Source organism: Ammodytes marinus (genome assembly GCF_949987685.1).
Source record: "Ammodytes marinus genome assembly, chromosome: 21".
NCBI classification, from domain to species: Eukaryota; Metazoa; Chordata; class Actinopteri; order Uranoscopiformes; family Ammodytidae; genus Ammodytes; species Ammodytes marinus.
Window position 1 is genome coordinate 6,412,709 of NC_137225.1, and position 17,938 is coordinate 6,430,646.

The 17,938-nt window shown below is 43.3% G+C and overlaps 1 protein-coding gene across 1 annotated transcript; it reads right to left on the bottom strand.

Moving 5' to 3' along the window:
* Positions 1-11,064: 11,064 nt before the first annotated feature.
* On the bottom strand, positions 11,065-16,771 carry bambia (BMP and activin membrane-bound inhibitor homolog a). Its single transcript, XM_080049914.1, has 3 exons — positions 16,179-16,771; positions 13,627-13,914; positions 11,065-12,220 (listed from the first exon to the last, which is right to left on the bottom strand). The coding sequence occupies exons 1-3, from the start codon at positions 16,252-16,254 to the stop codon at positions 11,787-11,789; spliced, it is 798 nt and encodes a 265-aa protein (XP_079906040.1). The 5' UTR covers positions 16,255-16,771; the 3' UTR covers positions 11,065-11,786.
* Between the last annotated feature and the right edge of the window lie 1,167 nt (positions 16,772-17,938).

The following is a 17,938-nucleotide window of genomic DNA, read 5'->3' on the forward strand; positions in this document are numbered from 1 at the left end:
ATCTTTGTCAGCATCATTCTGCAACACAACATATCCCATAAAAGCAAAAATGCAATGTTCACATATTTAAAGGTAATGTTGTAATTTGTTTCAACTTGAAACAGTTTTTATGACTTTTCTATTGGTCACAGTGTCTCCTCTTTTCGGTCTCTGTCTGAAACGCTCATACTTTGGGAGTCTTTAGTCACTCCGGGGACCCATATTAACTTAGAAAACATCATTTTGCGTAATAGGTGAACTTTAACACTGCGAATGGTCTTCAGCTGCAGTAGCACTCGGCTTCCTGCTGAGAGCCTCAAACACTGAGGTTGGGAGGAGGTCACTTAACACTGTAGCCAGCAGCCACACCAAAACCAGGCCTAGGAAAACACCCAGAGCACCACAAAGTAAAGAAACAACGTGCCCTGCCTCACCAGTTTCCCCCTCTGGATGCCAGTTTGACCCTACAGGGCTTTCAGGTAGCTGCTGCCTCAGGTATACTGAGGCAGGATGGGCCAGACAAGCAGAGCCACTGCTTGTTTGTTTGACTTGATCCAGTTTCCAAACAGGACACAGCCTCTTAAGAGTAGGCCTACAGAGAGGCCGGGTTGGGGGGGTGGGGGATCCGGGAACAACTGATGGGTTTCTGGGTGGACGAGGACAAGGTACAGTGGTCCGAAAACATATGGGAACTATCCTGCCAATTCAAAGTGTGATATGAATATTAATGAAATGAGGTCGGCAAGATCTGATGCATCGTTAAAAGAGTCAGTGAGGTTGATACCAAGGAGGTATTTAACACTTAATGAAATGCCTACCATCCCTTCAATCGTGCACAGGAATGGCGGACTCAACCACTATGAAAACAACTCTGTAGAAGGGTAATTAATGACTACTGATACATTGGGGGGACATCTCTGAAAAAAGTTGGACAATAAAATGTATGAGGAAACGGGACTAATTCTTTAAAAATAATAACGATTAAAGCTTTTGGTTTCAGAACTGAAGTCACTTTGATAAGTTATGATGGGGACAACTAAATCATGTCATTAGAGCTGACCTGGAACTGATCAATGAAGTTAATAGTAAAAGATCTTGGCTTCATATTGTATGACAGCTAATGCTGGGCTTACACTAAAGGACTTTTAAAAGACTTTGAAAAGACTGAAGACTGACACCCTCGCCCATCTAAAGACAATTAACTTACACCTGAAGACAATTAGTCATTAGTTCTCAGTCAGACTGAGATTTTGAAAAGACAGGGGGTCTCATATTGCAAGACTACAACTAGATTCCTTTTGAAATTAATATTATTTCCAATCCTGCTACCGGGGATTAAAAGTGATTTCAGTCAAATAAAAAGTTTTTTTAGCAGGTAAAATGGACTGGCTATATGCCCTTATCACGTAGGCTATATGTCATGCATGATCACGTTAAAAACTGCAAACGCGATTGTGATTATATTTAATAAAAAAAAGGTTAATACAATATTCCGAGCGGGGGACATCCTGTAGTTATTTGACCAAATGTATTTGCTGATCTCGTCCCCAAATAACTCTCACTCCTAACCCTGTATTCGACGGTAAAGTGTTAAGGTTGCGCGCGACAGCCTGGTTCTCCAGCCGAGGCTGCTACGTAAAAGGGTCCGAAAAAAGTGCCTCACAGCCGGACACAGGTCGCGACTAGTGCCGCTCCTCCTGTGTCGTGTTTGGTGCTGGAAAGAGTGTGACAGTGTACACGTCATTTCGCTTGAGCCAACCCCTTAAGGCCCAGACACACCGGCCCGATAATCGCCGTCGTAGAGTCTGGAGGGGGCGGGGACACAAATCTGTTTGGTGTGTGCCGTGAAATCGGTCGTCGTAGATGTCGTCGGGCTTCTTTGGCGGCGGGCAGTCTTTCAGTTGGAGCAATTTGATTTGTGGAGGGCTAGTGAATCAGTGAAGCCCGGAAGTGAGGCGGGTAGCACAAACAGCTAACAACAGTTAGCCATTGTTTTAATGTGTTTGTTTGTTTCGTTCAGCGAGTACTCACATGCATCAACCCTTGTTGACTGCTCGACACCATGCTCGACACTCTCTGCTAAAAATGCTGCTCTTTATGGTCCATAAATATAAATAAGTATTTCTATCTATGTTTATGGTCTAAAGAGCCGTCCCATCATTTCCGGCTTCCGTATTTTTTCGGGCCACAATACAGATTAGCGCCGCCTGCTGTTATGGAGACATTACGTCCCGCGCAAGCGCAGAGCGTACGGGAAGTCAGCAGTCGGCTTGGTGTGTTCTTTGCACTTTTTTGGCCGTGACGGGAAGACTGGAGCTGCCTGAATCGGCAAACTCCATTTTCGGGTAGTCGGACTGGTGTGTCCTGGCCTTTAAGACTAACGATGATATCAAACCAGTTTGATAATGTCGGAACGTCAAGACGGGGAGAAGACTGGCTGAAATCGGGTCGGATGACCACCTTGCACCAAACGACTGACATTACGAGCGCGCCACAACTCCAGCAAGACTCCCGTGATTTCAGTCCGACATTGAAAGATTGTCTGTGACTGTCAAATCGCGTGAAAAATCGTCTAGTGTAAGCCCAGCATAAGGGACTTACAATGTCCAACATGTGAGTTGAACCTTGTCTGTGCTTTTGGAAATCATTTGCACAACTTATTATTGAAAGCAGATGAGTTTACAGTGGAGTGGAGTTTTTCTGAGATCAAACCATTCACACTGCCAGTGTGTGTGTGTGTGTGTCTGTGTCTGTGTCTGTGTGTGTCTGTACGTGAGTATATGTTTTGGGGGAAGCAGATGAGGACATGATGGGTGGAAACATTGACCCCAAAGTGTCTGTGCAACAGGGGGCAGATTAAGGGCCCCATGTGCTAGTTCACTGGCTAATAAGCATCCGGTCATTCTCCCAAGGGAGCAGGGGCGCTGTGGAAAGAGAGGTGGTGGTTGGTGTCTGTTGAGTCCTAGTCTACAACTGAAATGCACAAAAACAATAGAAGATGATCAACACATTCTGGTGTTTAAAGGAATAGTTTAACATATTTATTTTCAAGCTTGCTGCCTCTCTCTCGGATTCAAGGCATCAGACTCTATTCCCTTAACGTAAATGTTTGAGGAAATGGGCAGAGATCGCTCATCGATAGTGGTTAGCTTAAAGGCCTACTTCACCGGTTGGAATATGAAGGTGTATTGAACTCGGAGATCCTATTTAGTATAAATGTGCAAAAAAAAAAAAAATCGGATCATCTTAGCCTGAGAAAAGGCAGAAAGAGTGTTTTATGGTCTCACTGTCTAACCCTACAGTTTCCTTCTTGTGACATCACAGTAAGGGTTAGGATTAACAGGACAGCTGGGCCAAGGGAAGACTAAGGGAAGACTGAGGGAAGAAAAACCTCATTCATTATATTATAATAGTTATTTTATAATGATAGAACGCTGGTTCCGTATGGGTGAAGTATTCCTTTAACTCAAATACCTATTGTCAATGAAGTGAAGTATTAGCCTGCCACCAGTGACAGTCAGAAAGATAAACTTAACAACATCACTTAATGGTCCTGTGTGCTTGATAGGACTTGTTTATTTACCAAGTTGTTCTGCGCTCTGGTTGTGCTCAAGAATCTAAACCATATCGTAGACCTTCTGACAAGCACATCCGTGGTTGTTTTGCGCATGCACACTGTGCGTTTTTCTTCCGTTATGTATTTGATTCTGAAATGACATCAAATATAGAGAGCGACATGACGTGGAAAATAAAACAAGTCCCGACAAGCACACAGGAGCGTTTAGTGATGTTGAAAAGTCTATCTTCTGACTGTCGGCTGAGGTAGGCAGATACGTATTTATAATTGATATTTGTGATAAGCTAATTATCGATGAGCGACCTTTGCCGTTCTTTTTCTTCCAAAATGCAAGCACAATTAAAGGAACGTTTTCTGTCCTTGTCTTGAGTTAAGCAACATGCTAAAGATAAAACTATTCAGCACGGTTTAACAATCCCAATAGAATGTCACAAAGCGTTCCAGCAGGAGAATAATCATCCAGTGTTCCCCGACATACAGCAGCTCCCAAATGTCATATTTCCACGCCCCACAGCGCTACACTCAACTTGTGGTGGCTGTGTCAGTTAGCGAGCGCTCACACATCAACAAACAGATCAATTCAATCTGTCAGGTGGAGAGGAATTAAGCGCTGCGCTTGCTTTTGATAACTCGCAGGCCCTTTTAGGCGGTGTGAAATGGTTGGTCTTCTCCGTCCAAAAAATAGGACGGAGCCTTTTTCTTCCAAATTTTGGACAGCTTCTCTTGATAAACCAGAACCAACACTAGATGAAGTGTAGTAAAACGTGTACCGATACACATTGTAGCCCACAGTATTAAGTCTGTGAGATGCTTGTAAATCAGTGTATCAATTTGTTCCTTTTCCTTTGTGCATTGCATTGAAGGATACTAACTAAAGAAAATACATACAATATGCAATACACAAAGAAAAGTTTATTTGATCATGTGTCCAGGGAAAACTCACCACATACCTTTGTTTTGGATTAGTATTAGTATCCAGCCAAAATCCTGGGATGTATAACTTCCTGTATCGGTGCAGGATTAGACCCAGAACTACTGGCTGTAACACCAGCTTCAATGTACCTTAGTCTGGAAGAATCCATCTCTCCCGACCGCATGTTATTTTAGACCACTTCCTAAACTCTGACAGTGGTTTTTAGCCTTGCTCACACAGAGACGTTGTCAGAGAGACACAAGCGTCTCTGCTTTCAGCCTGGTAATCCCTGGGATCTACGCTCACACAATGAACACACAGCAGAGCCGGCCATGCAGCCAGCGTCGAGTCCCAAGGCGATATGCTGCCAGCTCAAGGTGCACATCTCTGTTAGCGAGAGCATGCTGGCCTGCTGCCAACACCAATGTGCTTTGTGGGAGTCATTATCAGAAGTCTTCAGTAGGCATGCAAGCTTCAGTAGGGTCGCATCACCTCAGGCGCCTTTTCCTCCTGCTACAAGTTTATGTTCATGAAGTGTTTTTTTTTTCATGTTGCCATGGTATCTCTCAAAATACAGACATCGCTGATCTCATAATCAAACCTAAAAATGTATTGCAAAATGCTAAAATGAAGTTGATTCTACATAATCGTTTAGCTATCTCACAACCGGTTTGCCAAGCTTTGGACTTCTCTACATGTTGAAGAGCACTACTCCTAATCAGAGGTGGAAAGAGTACTTAACTATTCCACTCAAGTAAAAGTACAATTACTTTGATAATATTTCACTTAAAGAGTAAAAGTATGCAGAGCTTATGGGGGCAACTTTGGTCAAAGTGCAGCACACACAATAAATTCTACTACTCATGTAGGTGCTCTCATTCATGTCATCTTTGAGTTGATGAGTAGTTAGAAGAAGGATCTGCCTCTTAAGGCGGTATGGGGGAGGTTGACATTGTTCTGCCATCTGTCTTCAGGGGCCCGGCCTCCCTCAGCTGACAGATAGGGGCCACTGAATGCCCTCGGCGGCACGAGTAGGACGATATGCGACACCACGTCATCCACCATCAAGCTCCTTAGAACAACCTGTACCTGACAGCCCATCACTAAAGCCTAAACCTGTGTGTGTGTGTGTGTGTGTGTGTGTGTGTGTGTGTGTGTGTGTGTGTGTGTGTGTGTGTGTGTGTGTGTGTGTGTGTGTGTGTGTGTGTGTGTGTGTGTGTGTGTGTGTGTGTGTGTGTGTGTGATGCATAATAGGCCTGTAGACATTTTAGCGTGTGCATGTGAGCCATCTTGCTGGCACTTTCTTGCTGGACTTAGCTGGAAACCCCTTCTTCTAGGAACATAACAACTTTTTTTTTGTTGCTATTTACAGACGGTGACATTTAGCTAGAAGAAGCCAGGGCCCGTCCTGTAAACATTCCAACATTATTATTTTTCATTTGGGGCAGATTTCTATCTAAATGTTAACAAGACGCTGGGATAAATGTTTACAATGGGAAGGGAAGGGAAATGAATTGACTAAATATTTAGACCCACGTCCTATTCCAGCGGATGTCTGTCACCGCAGACGATGATTTGTCTATCCAGTCATGCAGATTTGCCAATTAAAAATCCTCTTCTTTTCTGTCTTCTGCAATGACAAGTTGTGTTTATTTTCCGAAATGTCTCTATTTGTTTGTGGCTGGGAAATGGTAAATAGCCCTCAAGTATCACTAATATGATTTAGACCATGTCTGCTTCAACCCTGGGGCTTTTGCAGCCTTCGGCGAAGGCCCTAGCTTTAGCATCCTGCCAATATATCAATTAGGGCTGCACTTATGGATAGTTTTCATTCTCAATTATTCTGCAAGTTCTTAATTACTTAATGTTTAATCTTTCAAATGTCAGAAGACTGCTAAAGAGAAGCCCATGACAAAGCCCTTAAATAACCTGACAGAGGAGTGAGCACAGCACTGAGAGCTTAAGTACCCTGCCATGTTGCAAAGGCTGCTTTGGCCATTAGACGGTTGATTGCACAATCCAGTTTACAGGCTTTCACTTTAATTACTTGTCAGATTGTCTAACAGCATTAGGACCACTTTCTGAATGCAGAATTTTACACCTACAATAAAGGTTTTGCTTTATAAAAATTCAAATGAGCATAAACACCTCTCGTTCCCTAATATTAGCCGCGCCTTGGTCACCGTTCACAGAGTGCAACATTATAAAATATGTTAAAATGAAGCTGTCCAACGATCCAATGTCAATGTTCTTGTCTGGCAATAGGGTTGCACAGTTTGTTGGTTTTTACTCTTCCCTCAATCAACACATTGCTAAATATACTATGAAGAATACTGAGGCCTTTACAGTAATACTAAATATACTATGAAGCATACTGAGGCCTTTACAGTAATACTAAATATACTATGAAGCATACTGAGGCCTTTACAGTAATACTAAATATACTATGAAGCATACTGAGGCCTTTACAGTAATATAAAACAGAGGAAGGTTTGAGGAGGAGCCAGTTTCTGTTGGCGGTTTCCTCTTAAACATTCCTCAAACTGGTTGTCTGTTGATTCTCAGTTGATAATAATTAAATAATATTATAAATATTAATAATAATAATAATAATAATAATAATAATAAAAAATATAATTAAATAATCACAATTAATTAAAACGTGTGTGTGTGTGTGTGTGTGTGTGTGTGTGTGTGTGTGTGTGTGTGTGTGTGTGTGTGTGTGTGTGTGTGTGTGTGTGTGTGTGTGTGTGTGTGTGTGTGTGTGTGTTCCAGCATGGGAACAAACAGCCGGGCTGGTGGAACACAGTGAATGGAGGGAAGGAAACCGAGAAGTACACACCCAGGGATTTGGAAGGCCCTGTTACTACCCTGGGAGGTGTGCATCCATTACAGTGCCCAGGTGTTAACAGGTTCCATGTGTGTTTACACTTCATATATTGTTCCACATGCTGCCGCCGCCACAGTGGGTGTGAGGCCTCGTTGCATTATGAGAGGGCGGCCGGGGAGAAACACCTCCATTTAAATCACGGTATGTTGTTAACCCTGCAGCAGGAATGTCACCCACCTGAGCAACGGTAACGCTGGCTAGCACTGTCTGGCCTGGGGTTAGCCATGGTGGTGTGCTTGTGACGGTGGATTTAAAAAGGACGCTGAGCTTATTGATGGTAATCAGTGTCAATAAAAAGAAAATCCAGCATAGTGTGGGTCCGATTGAAGTCCCTTCAAAACAAATTGGGTGTCTTTTGATAGAAGCTAGCAACAGGCTACCTCATTAAATTTGCATGTGAATGCTAACAGCTTGAACGCCTAGCGCTGCACAAAATGGCCGATGCTAATGACTGTTCCGCCACTGACTATTGTTGAGGACGAGCTGTGACTGCTGGAGAAAAGAAACAAGCAGCAGACTCTGGTGTGTGTGCACCTGTAATTAATGCACAAAAGGATAATAAGTGTGCATCATTGTGACTGATTTCTTCCCAAAAAAACAAACATGGACTCTTTAGGCTCACATGTGGCGATTTCCTCACCTTCCACTGACGGGGCCACCTGACAAAGTGGAATCCGGCTAAAGAAAACAGCAGTGGCATTAGGCCGGGCCCCTAGCAGAGGACATTGTTATTATTACAAGGGTAATAGTCCTGGGGGAGGCCCCGAGCGTGGGCTGAGCTCTCGCTAATGCAAGCTGCCGCTAAGTGGTTAGCAGCTAATAGTGTTTTCCTGTGCTCCTAATGGAAAGAAACAAGGGTCACCGCTCAGTACAGACAGACAGACAGACACGCACTCCACACCACTCACAGGATGTCTGTGTTACGCCCATCCAGTTGCCATGGTGACCTGGGGGAGGGGGGGGGACCATAGGGTGTGAACTTTTCAACCCTGAGTATCCCAATCACCTCCTTGTGTGACGCACATTACACAGACTGTTGCCATCCTGTCGTGATTTGCTGTGACATTTGGATTTGGTGGAAATGTAAATACTCAGCTGGAGTTTAGAAAGGACTGAGGAATGAGCGCGACAGAAACATGACCCGGCTCTCCAAACAGACTGTCAGAAAGCCGGCTTCCTCCGCTCCGCTCGTTGCTGTTTTGCGTAAACATTTTGCAAGACATTCAGCCAGAAAAGTAATGCCCTCTCATAATGGGTTTGAAAGACTTTGTTCCAGTAATCGGTAAGTAGGGCTGCATTACCTGTGGAAATACAGCGTCACACATGGCACCATACAGTGTCCCTGGAAGCTCTTCCATGAGACAGTTTACCTGTAAAGGTCAGGTTCACACAAGTCTCCGAGAAGAAACTGAATACATAACCTCCACTGCTTACAGTGTTCTGTCAAAACCTGGACACTTAAAACCCAAACTGTCTGCATGAATGGAAACCCCTTTTAAATCAGCATTTCCTCAATTCCCATGAGAAAGCTGAAACCAACGTCAGTCCTTCTGTATACCGTTCTTTGCGTATGCACCATTGTGTTCGTTTAAAAGTCATGTCAAAAAATACAGTTGACATTTTTAAAAGACCTTTCTAAAACCAGCTTGGCATTGAGGTTTTTGGTGAATGGTGCACAACCCTAGGCATTTCTAAAGGGACTATTTTCAGCTGCGGATAAATAGAAATGTTGTGCTCAAGTCATTCTGACAGCAGGATAGGGTATAGAGTATGTGGGATTGATTTAAAACAGATTACAGATTAGAGTGTGTTCATGGTAATGATGGAACAATAGTGATGAGTCTTACAGTTTTTTTCGATCACTAAACCACAGTGGGCACAACTGGAGCGACATGTGCAAAACTCTGACAACACTATGCAGCAGCAGTTTATGTGGACCAAAACTCTAGCTCGTTGTTCATTGCTTAAACACAACTCTACACACTTACTTCATGGTTTATATCACAACCAGAACAACACTGTGGATTTCCAGCACTTTGTTCAAATGCTAACACACTGCTGTCACAACTGTAAACCACACATTCAAAACAGAATGGATTTCATCCTGGTGCATTTTAAACACTGTGGATTGCAATTTTAACTGAAACACTAAGAAGGTGTCTTGTTTTAGACTTGTTAGTACAATATAAAGGGAAAACTCAAAAGTACTTATTTTGGAAACGGACAGGTTGGTGGAGGTAGAAGAGAGGCAGTGAGAGTGGATGTGTGGAGGAAGACCTAGAAGACAAAGATCTGTCATTTCTGATGAAATACAGTAAGGGCAACACTGATAGACCCTGTTGTGAATCCTGGTCTCTCATTGAGAGAGGCAGGGTTGAGAGTGCAACCCAATCTGCAAAGATCTAAAGTTATATCTGTAATATGAATTTTCCAGCAAACAAACAGCTTAGGGTTGCATCCTTACAGTAAATACCAGCATTACAGAAATTGATTTCTGTATTACAATTATATAATATTTACACAGATACATACTACATTTGGAAATGTTTGATAGAATATACAAAATATGTTTCTATTGAAGCAAACTTCTGATTTTCACTTATTTTTGTTTACCTGAAAAAAACAGGTATGTTTAAAATAAACTATTTGAAGCGAAGAATTTCACTCTTTCCTCAAAGAAAATATTGTGTGATTTGTGTGAAGTAACTCAAATGATTCGAACTGTAAAGATTAAAAGTTTGTAATTTGTGTATTGGGGTTTGATGCTAGTGTTTAGACTCTGAGTGTGTTCTGATTGACAGTATGTGTTATATCAATGAGGACTGTTCATAGTGTTTGCTGCACTGAGCATATTTTGCAGGTGAAGTGAACTGTTCAGCTCCAGTGACTGTTGGTAGTGCAGATTGTTGTTAGAGTTTTTGCACATTGATCTTCAGTTGTGCCCACTGTGGGTTAGCAATCGAAAAAAAACTATAATAGGATCAATTCATTGCTGCTTTTGGTCTTTTTAGATTCATTGAGAATTTAGTAAATTATTAGGACCACTCGCCACATTTTGTAGTGTGGTTACTCCAAATGAGAGCCATTGAAACGGAGGAATTCGTTCCCAAATCACTGACTCAGCAGCCAAAGAAGATTGGAATCATTCCTCACAGACACTCCGCTGAACACAGGAGGGGCAGTGCATGGACGTGCATACAGGCAGAGTAAAGGGAGAGCGTTCTGGCAGTGGAGGGAGGCTAACATAAATAGTGTTAGTACTTCCAGGATAAATCCAGCCAGTAAGGAGGCAGCAGAGAGAAAGAGAGTTAGGGGGAAGAGAAGTTATTTGAAGCGGGGAAGCGGACCTTTGGAGAGGGTTCAAGAACCACTGACAGATGGAGCAGCTCTACTGTAAAACAAGGCCTCACTGTCGGCCAGCCGGCCAGCCAGCCAGCCGTCGAGCACGCCAAGGCCACACTGAGACCCTGCTTTGAAACGGCACACTGCCAACGCAGGATGCTCCCGTCACACACACCTCTAAATCCACCCATTCTAACAAGATCTATCACGTGCTGCCAAAAAGGCTCTGACCACAGCCGCAAAGCTCGAAGGATACGGATACTTTTTTTCCACCTAGTAGTTGTTCAGTTTTAAAAAAGGCAAAATGTTTGAAGTAAATAATAAAACAGGAGAATTGAATCGTCATATAAATAAAAAGTCATTTTAATGGAAGTTTTTTTTCTTTCACACTCACAATCAAGCTTATAGTCTGATCACAGAGAGAGATGTTGGACATTCACCCAGAACGAGACACACGCCGCTCACTTTGTTTTTTATCGTCAGACAAAAATAGATATATATTTGAAATCTTTACAATAAGCTTGAATCATGAAATGTACACAGAGAGGAGTGTGCACACCTACTGTCAAAACACTGAATCTTTGCTTCTTTTTTTTTTACTCCTCAAAAAAGTTGGATTTCTTGTACCCTGGTGTCAGTGTAGAATTCTTGTTTTTTAAGCAACAACAAGGTTTTTTTGTTTTCTTTACAAATGTGCAAATAAGACAGATTTGGAATCCTTCAGCGCTCAGTGTAAAAAAGTCCAGGATCCTTTAGTGACTGTCAGAGCTGTCACTCCACCTCAGTCCCGCCCCCAGCTCAAGTCTTTTTTAAATACAGCTCCTCGTTTCGCGTCGCCTTTCAATTTCAAGTAAAGTGCTCCTCTAGCAAAAAAGCCACACGGCGGCATGACATCAGTCTCATAGTTCTTTTTGCCTCTGGTTTGAAAAAAAATATGAAAGGACAAACCCAAAAGTCCAATGGAAGAAAAGAAAACATGGGAATGTCTTTTTTTTTAAAAGGCTTGACGATTGAGGCGGGCGGGTGGGGGGGCAGTCCTGGCTGGGTTCGGTTCGTCACTTATAGTTCAACACAATAGTTATCCATCATACAAACTCCAGCTTGCCGTGTCCACTGTACATGCCCCAGTGCACCAGAGAGAGGATCTTGTCGTTGCCCAGGTCGGCCTGCCTCATCTTGTCACAGGTGAGGCAGCAGTTCTCGTGGCCCGACACCGGCACCATGCACTCCAGGTCCAGCTTGGCCACGGTGCCCTTCTTGGTGTGGTGGCCGTGGAAGCTGTAGTGGAGGCGCGACAGCATCTGCTGCCTCTGGTCCTGCAGCCGCTTGTTCTCGCTGCGCAGCATCCGCAGAGCTAGCATGATGAGCAGCACCAGGATGAGGCCGCCCGCGATGGGCACGGCGATGACCGCCGCTCTGAACCAGACCTCCTTAGCCGAGGCTAGCTCCTGGACGCGCGTCACCAGGTTCCTGTTGCTGCTGCCGCCGCTGCTGCTGTCAGGCTGGTACCGACTGTGATCTGCACACACACACAGAGAGAAAAGTCTGTTTAGATGTATGTCCACACCGCACCACATAAATACATCAATGGTAGGGCTGCACAATATATTGAAACATTATCGATATATCAACATTTGAGGTATATGTATCGCAAAAGACTGCTTGAATGGCGATTAATGATAGCCTATTTCATGCCAAGATTTTAGCTAATAAAAAGGTTGGGTCAGCTATTCTGGAGAACGGTCAGAATCAGTGAATATCTCCTCGATCTGTTACCTGTCCATACTGTGTGTGCGCTGAAATACATCCGTTGTTAATATACAGCCTAGGCTCTGTCTGCCAGTTTACAGAGCCTAGGCTGTGTATTAACACTGGATTTATTGACAAAGTGATTTTGACAACAAGCATCCTACAGATCGCTGACTCCACCGTCAAGTGGATACATAGTCAACAATAATACCATGTGGTTGGAATGGAAATAATGCATTTCATTTTATTTGATGTTTTCAGTTTGCATGACTCTATGTTGGCAGGCAACTTAACACTGACTGTATATGGAAGGATTTCTTTAATCAATGCAAGTGATGTCTCCTTGGAAATGTCTTAATATTCATCAAAGTTATCGCATATTCTAAAGGTTTCCTGATATAATCCAGCCCTATATTAAAGGCTAAATGATTTGTCTTTGCTTTTCACCGAGGAGGTTCTGCCACTAACCACACAGAGAACATACCGACACACAGCAGGGGCAAAAACAAATGAGTAACCCTGTCCAGACACGGAGAGCCAGAAATGAAATTTGAGCTAATAAAGTGCAGTGTTGAGACCCCCGACCGGAGTTGGGGGTCTCAACAGAGAACTTCCCCTCAGGACAACTCCCCTTCCTCTTAGCTTCCCTCTGTGCGACTGTCTCATAACTCTACAAGCTTGTGTTTCTGCCCAACACGCAGGGAACTTCACTCTACAAGGCAACATTCCTACGTGTGGGAAAATTACATGGTGCACACATAATAAAAAGAAAGAGAGAGAAAGAGAGAGAGAGAGAGCGAGAGAGAGAGAGAGAATATATCTGATCCCTTTCCAATTGCTTAAGGTAAACTGGCTGCTCCTGGAGCCTATTAAAAGTCCAATCCAGGTTCTGTTAAAGCTGAGAAATAAAAAAAGGAGGAGGGGACAAAGGGTGGGCTACACATGTCATAAACAGCAGAAGTGTTTGAAGAACCCTTTACAGCTCAACATATTGCTTCTGGATACGGGAAAGAGGGAAATATATTGAATATTTGCAGAGAGGGAGTCGTAATAAAATTCCCCCCCAGAGAGTCCCAATCGTTTGAAGAAAAAAAGAAAAGAAGGCAAGTTCTAAAAGAGAATGTCACAGAACAATCCCCGACAGAGCCAGTGATTTGGAGTGGATTTCTCTCTTACCTGTGGAGTCTCTGGTGTGGGCCAGGTCGTGCAGGCCTCTGTAGTTGCACATGTCGTCGTGGCAGCACTCCAGCGTGGAGGCTTGGGCCCCGCTCAGAGCGTCCGCGGCCCTGCTGCTGCTGCATGTGTCCCCTGGGCTGGTGGTCAGGGGGTCTAAGCAGCCGTGGGTCAGAGGGGAGTTGGAGTTGAGCGGGTCCAGCACCTTGGTGAAGCACGCGTTCAGCTCAGACTTGCACATGTACCCGGTGGCCACGCAGTGCGGCGCATCACAGTAACACCTGATTTCTCCTGGAAAAGACACAGAAGCAGAACAAAAAGACAGTTAGAAACTTGGATGTGTTATATAGATGAAAAAAAAGAAGCCATATTTGATACCCGACACGCCCCATCACTCTGACAGTAACATGGCCTCAAGTCATGTGTCTATGGAAGGTTTCTCGTCTCCCTACTGGTAGCACTGTGGTGACTGAATGGAAGCACACACAACAACCAAATACTGCTCAGATGTTTTTAGGACTTCAAAAAGGTGGAGTCAGTGATTCTTAAGAATGTTTGTTGCCGATATGAGTGAACACAATTCACTACCTGTTCGTAAAGTGAAAAAAAATAAATGTTAATACACACCTAGACACTTTAAACAGGCATGTTGCAAGCTACGTTCGACTCCCTTTGTTTACGACCAAGGCTATGTATTAACACTGGATTTGTTTTCAGCACACACACACACACACACACAGTATGGACAGTTTAGGAGATATTCACTGAGTTTGACAACAAGCATTCTCTGGAATCGCTATGTCCACCTTTAATCTTATCAGATACAGTCTTGTTGTTTGCTATACTTTTATTTTGAAGGAGTTGGCTTGCAAAGTATCATGCCAGGTAACTTGAAATGCAGCCAGTGAATATTGCATTTTCTGCCAAACGTGCCTAGTGCCTACATTTCACAGCGTCCTGTATGTGTAAAATGGTCCTTTTTGTCTGTATTATACAAACAGGAAGTGTGTAGCTTATAATTAGTGGTTTGTTTGCCAAAGTCAATTTCTTTCAACCCAATAGGAGAACTCGTAAAGGGGGCAGCACGGCACAGGAGTCCCCCCCCCCCCCCCCCCTTTGCACGGAGAGCTTCACTTGTGGTCAGGATTGCCTTAAGAGGTTTAGGGGGGGGGGGGGGGAGAGCTCCCAGCTACCTTATCATTACAGCCGCATGCTTTTCCACCAGCCCACTCATTACTCCAACTCTTTTTAGAAAATCTCCTCAAATCATAACCCTAGGCCGGGGACCTGCCCTACAAATCAAAACATTACATTGAAATGTTCTTTGTCATTTTCCACTGCCTTTATCTTATCTAGTGCCATTTCTTATAATACTTTCAGAGTGGTTTCTTTGACATTGTATGATTTCTAGTCTCTTTGTATAGGGTGGTGGTGACTTTCTATTTATTTGGCATGTAAACAACGTTTTTAACAATAGAAGAAGCTCCATATATAAGGCAATAACAATCTGCCCATGTGTTACTGTGTTTTACACTCAGAAACTGAGTTAAAAATACAGCGGAGAGCCCAGGAACCTTGGTCTTTGAATGCACCGCCTTGCAATGCAGGAGCACATTCATCAGATCAGTGTTTTGCCTGTGAATGATTGGAGCAGCAGGGCCCGGGCAGGTCATTTGGAGAATATTTCATTAGAAAGGAGAGGCCCCTTTGTGGGCTGAGAGGGGAAGGGAGGGGGGGGGGGGGGGGACATGGAGAGGCCGAGCACCGCTGAGACTTTCTAGCCCAGAATGGCAGCTTCAAAACTGAGCTAAACATTGAGTTATCCATGTGAAACATAGGGGCCGGAGGTGGACATGTTTTGAGCTTCTGGGTTGTGTTCATAACCAATGTTTCAAAAGGGTTTGGATATTACATTAGGACGTTTTGAACTGGAGGGGAAAAGTAGAGTAGGTACAGAGAAACAATAACTGTGGTTGGGAACATTTAAACGGTTGCCACAGCAGATATTTAAGGATTTGGTGTAAGAATGAGGAGTTTGTCTTAATGAATGTCTTGTTGTTTTACCTTAAGATTGTGTGTATCCTATGTTATTAACATACTGTGTCCTAGTAAGGCTATATTAATGCCTTTCTAGTGGTTTTGGCTTTTAACTTTGATTTGGTGTACATTTCTTAATTTGTTCTGTAAAGCATTATGTAACTTTGATTTGAAAAGTGCTCGAACTTTATTTATTGGGCTTTTAATTGCCGATATAAACAAGTAAAGCAATCTCAAATCTAACCGGTGGTTTATTACAATAAGATTTCTAAAGGGTATAATCATTAGGCCTATATTCTTCTGGTTAAATTCTTGTGATAAGCTTATTTAGAGAAACCCTGATTGACTTAAAAAAAACTCACCCCTGAGAGTTAAGTCATGTCAGTTGAGTGGGGTTTAAGGTCAGTCACTGCCAAATATTGTTGAGCCTGATTTGAAGAGAGAGCTCTAACAAACATTGCCCTGCGCGGCGGTAACAGACCAAAGTCTATGGTCTAACAGCCTACATACTAGCCTACCTTTAGTGAGAAGCACAGCCATGGCACAGAGCTCCAGTTGTAGCCAGATGGAAATGAAACTGGACTGGCGATCCATTGACACCAAAAAGTTGCTGCCGCCTGTGAAGTCCTCGGTATGTCCCGGAGCAGCGGCCGCACAGTCGGCTGGGCGAAAAAAAAAAGGATATGTTTTACATGGAGCTTCTACGGCGAAAAGCGAGGCATTCCTGTAGCCCCCCAAAAACACGACAGTTCACAATCCACCACACCGGGCAAAACAAGTAGCAAAAACCAGTCCGAAATGTTTCCAATCCCGCATGAAGACGTTGAAAGTAGGAAGCGAATGTGTTTGATTTTTTTTTTTTTGTTAAAAGCGGTCCGACATTAGCCTACTGGAGTAGCCTACTCGAACACAGCGTCTTTTTCTTCCGAGCCGAGAGATGAACAAAATAGACAAATATAGTCCTGGGAAGAGTGAATTGGATATATAGTTGTCAACGCTGGTACTCCTGTGTCTCTTGGAGCGGCCGGGTCACGGTGGAGCATCACTTTTGTATTCCTGGACGAAGAAATGTTTCGTAGAAAAGCAGGACAAGTCCGCTGGATCGAAGACTGCTCGCAGACTCCGCACAAGCGAACTCTAGCAGAAGAAATAGCTGCGGTCCGCCTAAGCTCCGCCCCCTACCATCTGATTGGTCAGACTGCTGGCAGAAAAAGTAAGACAGGATTCATTCGGTACTTCGTTTCAAAATAAAGCAAGACAAGTTTATTATATATATATATATATATATATTTTTTTTTTTGGTGTTTAACATATCTGTTTCTATATGTTTATCCGGTAACATGTGTTCTGTTAAGGCACAGGTGGAGCAATGACATGACAATGATAAATTATAATATTATTTTATGGATGATGACGATATTATTATCATTGAAGACCTCCTTCACCATCACATTGTCAAAAAAATAAAAGTGCACTCTTTTGAAGTCCCTGCTGTGTTTCACTATATAGGCTGATTTGGACATATGTAGATTATTATCTCTCGAACGTATTTGATTGATTTGCTCATTTTCAACCATGTAGATCTTCAGTTATATAACCAATTAAGGGACCAATTTAACGCTTTTATTTTCTAGGTCAAATCACCCATGTTCCGGGTTTTAATTCTCCCTGTCCTCTAGCTTGATTGGTTGGGGGGGAGAGAGGGGGAGGGGGGGGGGGGTCAGGCCAACGCTGCCTTCATTCATGCTCCTTCGTTTCCATAATACCATATTCCATGTCATTACTGGATGCCTATGGCTCGGGCAGCAGTCATTCCACCAGGTTAACCAGCTCATGACCCGCCTGGCTGCACACTGTGGACACTCCTCGCAGAGATCACTACTAGTTAACTATTTTCATATTTAAATAAAGTATTCAAATTAGCATAGACTATTTTTGTACACTTACAGACCTGTTATTTATTATGTTTAAACTATATAGGCCATCGTGAGCGAAAGTGTGTAACAGAGAAAGTGGAGACATAGGCCTACACAGCCTTCATGAAATACCATGGACCCATTATAAGAAGTGAAATACATGCTTAACCAGTTTAAAGATAACTAAAATAGTTTACCAAAATGCAGATCATTCTACAGACAGATAGGATCCATGCCAAGTATTAAAGGCACAGCTATCCCGGGACCTTTTATTCTGTTTCCCATGTGCAGGACGTATCTGTTGTGTGGTGATTCTAGTGAAAGCACATTGGCCGGTGGCTGTGTATGCAGCGTCATGGTGC